This window comes from Chenopodium album, chromosome 8 (genome assembly GCF_948465745.1).
Source record: "Chenopodium album chromosome 8, dcCheAlbu1.1, whole genome shotgun sequence".
Lineage (NCBI taxonomy): Eukaryota > Viridiplantae > Streptophyta > Magnoliopsida > Caryophyllales > Amaranthaceae > Chenopodium > Chenopodium album.
In genome coordinates, this window is record NC_137841.1 from 1661503 (window position 1) to 1672844 (window position 11342).

The 11342-nt window shown below is 34.8% G+C and overlaps 1 protein-coding gene and 1 pseudogene across 1 annotated transcript; one reads left to right on the forward strand and one right to left on the reverse strand.

Annotated features, from left to right (window-relative positions):
* Nucleotides 1–1429: 1429 nt before the first annotated feature.
* LOC145555603 (group 2 truncated hemoglobin 3-2-like) lies at nucleotides 1430–5827 on the reverse strand. Its single transcript, XM_081617343.1, has 4 exons — nucleotides 5486–5827; nucleotides 5131–5261; nucleotides 1901–2045; nucleotides 1430–1807 (listed from the first exon to the last, which is right to left on the reverse strand). The coding sequence occupies exons 1-4, from the start codon at nucleotides 5620–5622 to the stop codon at nucleotides 1711–1713; spliced, it is 510 nt and encodes a 169-aa protein (XP_081473469.1). The 5' UTR covers nucleotides 5623–5827; the 3' UTR covers nucleotides 1430–1710.
* Nucleotides 5828–8487: 2660 nt separating this feature from the next.
* On the forward strand, nucleotides 8488–10741 carry LOC145555604 (putative pentatricopeptide repeat-containing protein At3g15130 pseudogene; annotated as a pseudogene).
* Nucleotides 10742–11342: the final 601 nt, after the last annotated feature.

Consider the following 11342-nt stretch of genomic DNA (forward strand, 5'->3'; position numbering starts at 1 on the left):
ATTTGCTACAGATCTAGGATTTCAGCAACAAAGAAGGTTGACATAGGATTGTCTAGAGGGAATAACGGGGCCCTCAGACCTGGCGATGTGTTACTTTATTCATGGGACCGTGGTCGTGATGTATGTGTCGACTTCACAGGGTGTTCTACTTTGACACAGACAGGGCTATCTGACTTTGTGCCGGGACGGGTTGTGGCTGATGCGGCTCATCGGAAGCGGGTTATGTATGAAGCTTGTTGTCTGGCGATTGGATATGGTTTCATTCCCTTCTCCTTTTCTTCGCTTGGGGATTTAGAGAAGGAGGTTGTTGCGTTGCTGAAGCGGATTCAAAGGTTCTCAATGACGCAAGACATTGAGGCTCGTGCTGCAGCTCATATATTCACTATGGTAGGCTTTGCTATATCTAGAGGACTGGGGGTCCAGATTGTATCTCGGCTTCCCACTAATTTATTGTAGGTTGTATGACTTTTGTTTTTGAGATAATAATAATAATAATAATAACAACAACAATAATAACAACAATAATAACAACAACAACAACAACAATAATAATAATAATAATAATAATAATAATAATGATAATAATGATAATAATAGAGTTATTATCTATTAAAAATTTCTGTAATAATTTTACCAACTTATAACTTTTTTTACTTCAAAAAATCTATTAACTATTACTAAAATAGGTTATGTTTACATCGATAATTTTGAACATGTATCATTAAAAAATTTCGAGCCAATACAAATATATAATGTGTCACCTTTAAGTTTTTTTTTTTTTTTTAAAAAAAAAAATATATATTTTACTTAGCTTATTTTTTGAAAGTACATTGTATAGTTTTTTTTTTCTTTCTTTCTAAACAAAATTAATTCATCAATAAAAAGTCATACATACGACATCTACATTGCATAGTTTTTATTGGGAATAACATGCATCTGTAATATGATGTATACTATTTTTAGATACGGAGTACTTTCAAGTTTCAACAAAACTAATCAAAAATAATACTCCGTGTATTTTTTCCTCAACTTGAGTACTAGCTAATAATTTTTGTCTCATTATTTCATCTTTCTTATATGCATTGTATTTGTTTATTCTACCTGAGTTGCTTCATTTTTATATTATATAACAAATTTATTATGAGAAAAAAGATAATTACTACCGTACATCGCACGGACACTAACCTAGTAGTATACTATTAGCTAAACAAAGCCCATGTAAAAAGATAATGTATACTAACATCGCACGGACACTAACCTAGTAGTATACTAGTAGTATACTATTAGGCAATTACCGATAGGAGTAACTCCATCACTCCATGAGCCAGAGATTATGTTTGGGTGATGCTAGATTGCCAGCATTAACATACTCTTCGTCTTGTCCGGGATAGTATCATCAGCTGGAAATGCATAGAAAGTAGTCACTCTGGATAGTAAATTCTGGATATTAGGAATTAGATATGATAAATTTAGACGTAGTAAAAATTTATTACAATTTCTCACAGGAAGACCAATCACCACATCTCCTTTAGATTTTGTGTGAATTTCATCTGTTTTAAGACAAATCAGAGTATAATGTTGAAAATTCCATGCTTTACTAATTCCTTACTACAAGGCTTTTGCCCCCTTTTGATCAATAAGCAGCTCAAATAACTATTGTAATGAATGTTCACTTAAAATGTTAATCGAGCAAATAATTTCTTCATGATGTCATTCTTCAGGTGGTTTATTAGCTGCATGCTTGCATGCAACTGGCTGGTTTCGAGATTTCAACTCATCTCCTGCAACGAGAAAAAAAGCTGTGTGCCTGGGAAATACGCAAGTCATCAGAATTGATAAGAAAAAAAAAATAAAAATAAAAAAATATTGCATGTTTGACATCCAGGAAATTATATGTTACCTGAAGAAGTTCATCATCTTAGTTTTTGAATCAGAATCAATTTTCGGAGTAGTGTCCAGGGCTTGTTGCATATGATGCAGCCACCTTTCAGCGGCTTGGTGAGTCACTGAAAATGGCCTGTGACGTGCAATCAGAGCAGGATGACCTGAAACCAAAGGACTTAAGCTTAGCAAATCCAGGCTACTGGAAGACTTCCACAATACACAACAAACAAACTTTAAGTAAAAGAACATGATTCCATACAAGAATCCCAGAAGATGAGAACGTTTTGGTTCCTAAATCAGAATATGAGAACACAAGGAGAGTCCCAAACATCATTGAACAACAACAAAACAGTGACCCTGTATAGTGACAAACAACTGAGCATGTATGCTGATTTGTCCATAAAAAGTTGTGCATTATGTTGCACTCGAAAACAGTCATTAGTGTTGACGTTTACAGTAAAACTCAAGAAAATAAAGAGAGAATTTTAGAGAGAGAAGAAGAGAAGAAATTGTATTGAATGAATGAATACAATCTGTTATCAATACAAGCCTTTTATATCAGAGTTAGTTGAAACTAACTTCAGCTAACTAATTCTGTTATAACAGAAAATTAATACCCTGCTGACTCATCATCTGAGCTGTCATCAATAATTAGTAATCGAACTTTTTTTAAGCTGATAGAGTTCCACTCGTAGAAAGGTGTAATGTCTAATTAGAAGTACAAGTTGATGGAACCAAGAATATTTTAATCTAAATGTTTTGATTGCGTTCCAGAACTTCACAAGGGACTTTGACGACTACTGTCTGGTGGCAACTGTCAAACAATCTATGCCTGCACAACACTTTCAACCAATCTAACACTTTTTAGACAAAGTACAGCAAATGTGTAATTATACAATATCCACTAGCTAAGATTTCACCGTTCCTTCATATTTATAATATAATCTGGTTTTTGGAATATGACTTGAGAATCAATTGAGGTTTGACATAGAAGCTAAGGGATGAATTACTTGTGATAAGCAAAGAAGAAGTGAATGGGTCAACTTCAACTAGGCCTATCTCTAAAACTACTTTGAACTTTGAGATGGTTCAATTGGAGGTGAAAGCTTGTTTCAAGAGCTTTACGGTGATTGGTCATAAGCTTGATTCTGATAAGAAACGAAAAGTTATAGCTATTTTACTATGAGCTCTCTGTACTGACCCAAACAATGGCAGCATGTCCGTGCTGCTGGTGTCCAGAACAATCAATAGCTTCTGTTTTATTTAGGCTAACACTCAGTTCTGATCTGATACTCTGATTCGATATGTCATGGGTATAAATACCCATTTGGGGGTTCTTTTGTTATTTATCCACAAATTGAGAGAAACACATGGAGAGCTAGGGTTTTTGTTTTGTAACCCTTGTACTTTAGAGTGGAAATTAGTGAGAGATTACTCTTATTGACACTAATTGAAATCAATACAACAATTCTCCTTGCTTTGGGTGGGTTTTACAATCTTGAAGTAATTTGCTTAAAGGATTTTCCCACCTTCCAAATTCCTGTCTCTTTTACTATCTTATTTCTTGATTGTGTTATTTGCTCTTTGCTAACTACTTCAATTATCAACCATTTGCTCTAATGTTGGTAATGATCACTTTGACAAGGTAGCAACCCATTGGGAGATGAAGATCACAAGGCTCAAATGGAAAGGGAAATGGATTGTTGGACATTTTCAAGGAAAGAAGATTATAAAACAACAAAGATCACAGATGTAACCGCTTCTATTAAGGATGCACCTAAAAGAAAGTAGACTCTTGCAGAAGAGTGGATCACAATTTCACACTCTGAGGTTACTTTGACCAATAATTTTTTCGACTTATACTCCCTCCTCTAAAAAGCTCTTCTTGTTCGGACATGATTGTATCACAAAAAAGTCAAAACAAGAATATTAAGAGACAGAGGAATTATATAATAATTAGAGCACTCACATCAGTGAGCGTTTTTTTGCTCATGAGCAAAAGTGGTTAGCAAATTTGGTAGAAATGGTACTACATCAATGAGGAAAATGAAAAATGCTCATGAGCATTTCACAATTTGCTCATAGGATGAGCAAATTTCATGATGAATAGTAATGTCGTGGGCCCCAACATTCATCCAAAATTGATGAGCAAAAATGATAGAAATGTTACTACATCAATGAGCAAAAGAAAATATGCTCATGAGCAATTCAATTTTTTTTTTTTATCATTAGTGGGATAAAAGATTTATGTTGATGACTACACGGAATAATCAAATTTGGTTCATGTTAGCCGACCCCACTTTTGGGATTAAGGCTTTGATCGATTGATTGATTGATTAGTGGGATAAAATTTCCTCACCAAAAATGCTCATAAGCAAATTTGGTTGGGAAGAGAGAGAAAGTGGCTAGAGAGAGAATGATCATTTTTTTTTTTTTTGCTCACTAATGTGAGTGCTCTTAAGTAATTATGTAGTTTCTATTTATAATTTCTATCAATGTGTCTTTTGAGAAACATCCTATCACTCTTTGAAGCTATAATTTAATTTCTAAAGCTCAGCAAGTGCTTCACCTTCAAACAGTCAAAACAAGTGTTTGATAGTTTTCTCAACAAAAAAATAAAGACGCTCAGCCTCCTGACCTTGTCCACAAGAAAACAGAATAACATCTCTATCATACAGACAACTAAATCAACACAAAACGATCGTTTCATAGATATGAAAAGCACAATTTGTTTACTAAACAAAAGCATAGAAAGTGCAACTTCTTCTAAGGAAGAATTCTGTATTTCTACTTCTAACACAACAAAGAAAGTGGCTTACCTAATCCCACTAGCTAATTGGAGTGAATTACTTACTTCCTCTATCAAACTAAACATGAAACGAAATTCCTTGGAATCTTTCCAAGAAGTGTAACTTCCAATGTTAAACCAAACGACAAATTGTTGATACAATCAAAATGTCTTAACACCTTTTCTAGTTTTCTTTTTCACACTTTTCCTCCAATACAAATTGCAGAACGAGCTCAACACACAACTAATACACTGGATACGAAATCTCAATCCGAGCATGAAGTCAAAGCTAAGATAATAGTTTTACAAGGCTAATTTTTGTGCATTTTGTATGTTACTCAAGAAATTCATACAAAATCATTAAAAGAAGACCAAAACTTTACACCAAAATAGACTAAAATGAACACATTGAAGATTAAATTAAAACAAAGCAAGTAATTAGGAAGGCAAATCAGTACCTCTTCTCTGAGAAAACATAGGTGGGCCACCCATTCTCTGAACAAAGAACTCATATTGGTTCTGAATTGCATCGTCTTTTTTCGAATTTGCAAATATCGATCTAAACCATTCTTCTTCATCATCATAAACCCTATCATCATTAACCAAAAATTCCCAATTCAATAAGTTGCAAATTTTCGAGCAAGAACACATAAACAATCAAAAACCCCACATGTAAAAATTGCAAATTTCCCTCAAAATCCCAAATAAGTAGCTAATTTAAAACCCAATTCAATAAAGTTGCAAAATTTTTGAGAAATTAATCAACAAGAACACATTATTAACTCAAATATGAACTAAAATAAGAATTAGAACCTGGTATAGAAATTGGTGGAAAGATCAATGAAAGTTTGAAGGCCCAATTTTTCAAAAAGATTGGTGTCATCAATTCCAAAAGCATCATCAGTATTAATTCCACTGTACTCGGAAGCCTTCTGCTGAAGTGACTGCATTTTTTTTTTTTTTTTTTTTTTTTGGGCTATTTTACAAAAAAATTCAAGCTGATTTGGGATTTTGGGAATTAATTTTTGAATAAATAGCGTAGGATTGAAATATTTTTATAAAATAAGTATGAAATGTGAATATGCCTTCATTTATGCATGATTCATGATGGTATTTATGAGTTTATGCATTAGGGGGGAAAACTGTGGGCTGAATAGAATATTTGATTGAGGATTTTTTTTTTTTTTTTTTTTTTTTTTTTACAACAATTTGATTGGGAGTTAGCGTTAAAAAGGAAGGGGAATTTCAATTGATTATGGAAATATGGAGACATGGTGAGGTTAGTATTGTGCAAAAGTTCAAAGTTTGCGTTTTAAACCGACCAATCACCAATTTGGCAAAGTCACTTATATTGGTGGAGGGAAGCCCAAAGATACTATTCATACCATATACTGACGTGTACGTACTCTCTCTATTTAACAAGTAATTTTTCTAAATATTGCTTTTTTTTTTTTTTTTGAAATTAAATTGATTCATAAATAAAGTCATACGACATCTACAAAGAGATTTAGATCTAATAAATACATAATAATTGAATCAAATAAAAACATTTCATAAGCAAAGCTACGATCGTTGTTGCAAATCGTACATTCTTCATACCCTCTTTCATATCGTTGTGATTTACAGCCTTCATTGGCGAGGGGGTCTATCGATCTGTTGTAGCCCTGCAGAAAATTTCCGTCAGATTCGCTAGATTGTAATCGACATATTAACCTCTTTTTTGATCTCGCACAACATTTTACCCATGAAACAACTCTATAGCAATCCATAAAATAAAAAAGCAAATCCTCCCTCAAAAGAGAGAAGAAAAACCCGGTCTTTCGAAGGAGCCAAATCTTCCTAAAGAAGAAGAAAAACCCTGTCTTTCGAGGAAGAAATATTCCTCCTAGAAGAGAAAGAATTATTATTATAAACCTAAAACAATAGAAAAAGCACACAAAAACAAACAATTGGGGCTTTCCACCGATAAAAATCGATGGAAGCCCCTTTAAAATTCAACAATGGAGGGTAGGGTTTTAGAGAGAGAAGAGAGGAATTTCTAAATATTGCTTAATTGTAAATAAATTCTCTATTTGTATCGGTATAAGAACTTATTTTCACAATAATATTCACGATTGGCAAGAATTTGACTCCAAGATATAAGCTTTTTCGACTACTTTAAGTAATTTTTGTAGATTTTTTCACTCCATTTTACAAAAGGGTTCATGTTGTGAGCTCCAATGGTCCATAACAGAAATTCTTGAATAATTTGATTTTTATTTTTAATGATATGAAGTTGATTTTGGTGTTGTCGACTGGTAGTGAAGTTACCATCTAACCCTATTATTATTACTATTATTATAATTATTATTATTGAAGCAACCATCTAATCCAATTATCAATCATGTTATAAACATGAAAATAACTGTCAAAACGGTTTGACAGTTCAGGTTTGGTTCGGTTTGAAATCGGTTCGGTATTAAATCGGGTTGGTTTGAAATTGGTTTAAGTGTCTCGCGGGTTGGTTTCGGTTCGGTTTAAATAGTTATCGGTTCGATTCGGTTTCGGTTTATTCTTGAGCGGTTTTAATTCGGTTCGGGTTGTAAATGGTTCGGAAAGTAAACGGTTTGGTGTAGCCGGGTTGCAGTTTGTTAACAGTTCGGTGTAAACGGTTTTTATACCGGTTCAAACAGTTTCGGGTTGAAAATGGTTTCGAGTTAGAAACGGTTCGGTTCTTTTTTGGTTCAGTTTTATTTTGGTTCGGTTCGTTAACGGGTTTGCCTTTTATACGATTTAACGTTATTCGGATCAGTTCCATTTCACGTTTACTAAATTATTGTTCGGAACGGTTTTTATTTCAAAAAGTCGGTTTTTAATCGGGTCGTTTGGATTCGGGCAGTTAAACGATTTTGGTTTGAAGTTTCATAGTACTTGCTAACCTTTTGCTGGTTAGCAAGTTTTATATCAAGCCGAGAATTCAATTCATCACTTCTTAAGCATTATATTATATACAAATTCTCATCGATTTCAAAAATACATATCATGTTTTTTCAAGTTTAGTCATACTGATCTTACTAGTTTATTACAAAGTAACGTAGATTATAAAAGTTTAGTGTATTAATGAATTATTATTGTTTTACTATCACATTATTAGCTGCTTCTTATTCAATCAACTAATTGATGTGTCATAATCATGATTCGATGAGTTATTGTGACGTCGAAATTACAGTTTGATTTATAGACGGTTCGGTTTGTAAGTGGTTCGGTTTATAAACGGTTCGGTGCAAACGGGTTGCAATTTGTTAACGGTTCGGTTCAAACGGTTTCGGGTTGGAAACAGTTTCGGGTTAGAAACGGTTCGGTTCTTTTTCGGTTCGGTTTGATTACAATTCGGTTTAGAACTGGTTCGGTTTGTTAACGGGTTCGGTTCTTATACGGTTTCACATTATTCGGATCGGTTCGGTTTCGGGTTTACTTAAATACGGTTCGGGTCGGTTTTCGGTTTTACAAAATCGATTTTTAATCGGTTCGGTTCTCATTTGGGTCGGTCGGTTTCGGACCGTTAAACAGTTTCGGTTTAAAATTTGACAGCACTATTGTGTATAATAGTGAAACACAAGGTAATTAAAAAAAATATAAAAGACATCATAAATATCAATTACATATAATCTCAGAGAGTAATTAAAGTAGTAATACAGTGTAACGCCCAGGCTACACATTACACACAATTGTAACATGAATACATGAGTGGTTCTGTAAAAGATAAAGCTTTAACAAATTTCTGCTAAATCAAATCATTTGGTATTAAATTGTATCTTCCTCTTTATTTCAAAAAAAAAAAAAAAAAAAAAATTGTATCTTCCTCTCTTAATTCACTGGGTATGATGAATTTCATCGGTTGATCTAAAAATTGTATTTATTTTGATACCAAATTGAATCAAAATTTCTAGTCACATGATAAAATAATCTTCAATGAACCAATCTCTAAGCTTACTGATGAGGGAACAGTTGAGAATTTCAAAGTTTTTGAGGGAATGTTCAAAGAATTTGTGCCTAGAACAAGGGAAGAAGGCACATACAGCTGTTGTGAAAATGGGTTTTTGGTCTGATATGATAATCAGCAATGATCTTGTAGATATGTACTGTAAATGTCATAGTGTCAACAATGCATATAAGGTGTTTGATAAAATGCTTCAAAGAAATGTTGTTTCTTGGACAGCTCTTATATGTGGGAGTTTACATCAGGGTGATGATGCTGAAGGTGCATTGTCCCTTTTATATGAGATGACTTTTTCTGATGTTAGACCAAATGAATACACTTTCTCTGCCTGTTTTAAGGCATGTGGTCGTTTGGGTATCCCTGAGAAAGGGATGCAAGTTCATGGGTTTTGCGCGAAAGCTGGGTATCAATGGTTTCCTGTTGTGGGTAATTCTGTTGTTGATATGTATGCAAAGTGTGGAAGAATTAGTGATGCAGTTCAGGCTTTTGATGAAATGGATGTGAAGAGTCTCATTGCCTGGAATACTATTATAGCAGGGTACAGTTCTCAGGGAGACGGCAAGAGTTCTGTCAAATTGTTTCAGGAGATGCAGAAAGAGGGCATGATTCCTGACGAGTTCACTTTTACGTCTGTCCTCAAAGCTTGTAGTGTTATTGGGGTAATTTTCGGTGGTACTCAAATCCATGCTGCCTTGATCACTAGAGGATTTCCTATTTTCGCCCAGACAGCTCTTGTAGGTGCACTTATTGACTTGTATGTAAGGTGTGGATGCTTGGTTGAAGCCCGGAAGCTATTTGATCTCATTGAAGATAGAAGTGTTGTATCCTGGGCTTCTCTGGTTTTGGGTTATGCACAAGAGGGCTATTTTATGGAGGCTATGGACGTGTTTAGACAACTTAGAGAGAGCAACATACAGATAGATTCATATACTATGTCAGGTTTAATTGGGGTCTTTGCTGATTTTGCTTTCGTGGAGCAAGGAAAGCAGCTTCATGCTTTTACTATTAAGGTTCCTTTTGGTTTAGAACCAGAAGTTGGCAACTCAATTGCCGACTTGTATCACAAATGCGGTTTGATGGAAGAAGCAGAGAGATTTTTCAGTGAAATGCCGGTGAAAAATAGAGTTTCGTATACAGTTATGATCACTGGCTATGGGAAATATGGTCTAGGGAAAGAAGCAGTTATTCTTTTCAATAAAATGCTTTCAGAAAATGTAAGGCCTGATAGGATAACTTACTTGGCTATCCTATCAGCTTGTAGCCATTCAGGGCTGGTGAAAGATTGTGAAGAATACTTTTCTATGCTGTGCAATGACCGTTGGATCAAAGCAGAGGTGGAGCACTATTCTTGCATGGTCGATCTCCTAGGTCGAGCTGGGCGGCTTACTGAAGCTAGAAATCTCATAAGCAGTATGCCAATGAAACCAAATATAGGTGTGTGGCAGACATTGTTGAGTGCTTGTAAAGTTCATGGGGACTTGGAACTCGGAAAAGAAATAGGAAAGATTATCTTGGAGTTGGACGGAGATAATCCAGTCAGTTATGTTTTGATGTCAAACCTTTATGCTAATGCTGGCTACTGGAAGGAGTGTCAGAAGCTGAGAGAAACAGTGAGGAAGAAGGGGTTAAGGAAAGAGGCAGGCCAGAGCTGGGTTGAGATAGACAAAAAGGTCCATTTCTTCTATGGAGGAGATGATACACATCCACTCACTGATAAAATCCACGATTTGTTGAGAGAATTGGAGAGGAGATTGAAACAAGAGTTGGGTTATTCTCAAGAAGTAAGATTTGCATTGCATGACATTGAAGAAGAGTCTAAGGTGGAGAATCTGAGAGTCCACAGCGAGAAGCTGGCAATTGGACTGGCACTATTGTGTGGTGGAAAGGAAGAAAACACAAAAGTGATAAGGGTTTTCAAAAATTTGAGGGTTTGTGGCGATTGCCATGAGTTCATCAAAGGTTTATCAAAGGTTTTAGAGAAAGTGTTTATTGTTAGGGATGCTAATAGATTCCATAAATTCCAGGATGGTGTATGTTCTTGTGGAGACTATTGGTAATTTAGACTGTGACTTCTATTATATTCCCGCCAAATGGAAAGACTTGTGGAGTTGTGGATGCTGTGGTAAACTGGTAATGAGTTCTGTATACACCTGCTTGAATGGCTTTCATGATGATATCGAGTGCTAAGAGCAAATAACTGAATATGCAAAAATTAGAGTCACATGATTATTCGTAATTGATCTGTTGGTCAAGGAAGATTATTTGCAGTTTACTTGCAATTTTCGACCTTGTTCTGCCCAGACTGATGCTGTTCTGTTTGCATATAAATATATAATCAGTGTCAATGAAGGTTTCCCTTCCTTTCATCCACATATTTTGCAACATAAGGAGCAGAACCTCAATATCTTCACTGTATGAATCTGACTAAGATATCAATGGTGATAAGTGATATCATTGGTGAAACTTGCAAACCCGAGTTTATGCTATTTTCAACTTCTCATATGTCATACTGTACTAGTTATCATTTTTCAGCCTGTTAAATCATGCCTATATCACGAGCATTAGTGAAGTGGGCTAGTGCATTTAACCCGTTGTTAGTTCCTACGATAAATATTCGTTATCAGAAAGGTCATGAGGAACATGTGATACGAGAAGGCACACCATTTTCAAAGGGAAGGAAGCTTCACGAGC

Excerpts from the sequence above, each read along its gene's own strand:
- LOC145555603 (XM_081617343.1), bottom strand. The coding sequence starts at position 5,622 with ATGCAGTCACTTCAGCAGAAGGCTTCCGAGTACAGTGGAATTAATACT. Across the intron at positions 5,262-5,485 it reads TCCACCAATTTCTATACCAG|GGTTTATGATGATGAAGAAG; the intron begins GTTCTAATTCTT and ends TAATGATGATAG. Across the intron at positions 2,046-5,130 it reads TATGTTTTCTCAGAGAAGAG|GTCATCCTGCTCTGATTGCA; the intron begins GTACTGATTTGC and ends CTTTGGTTTCAG.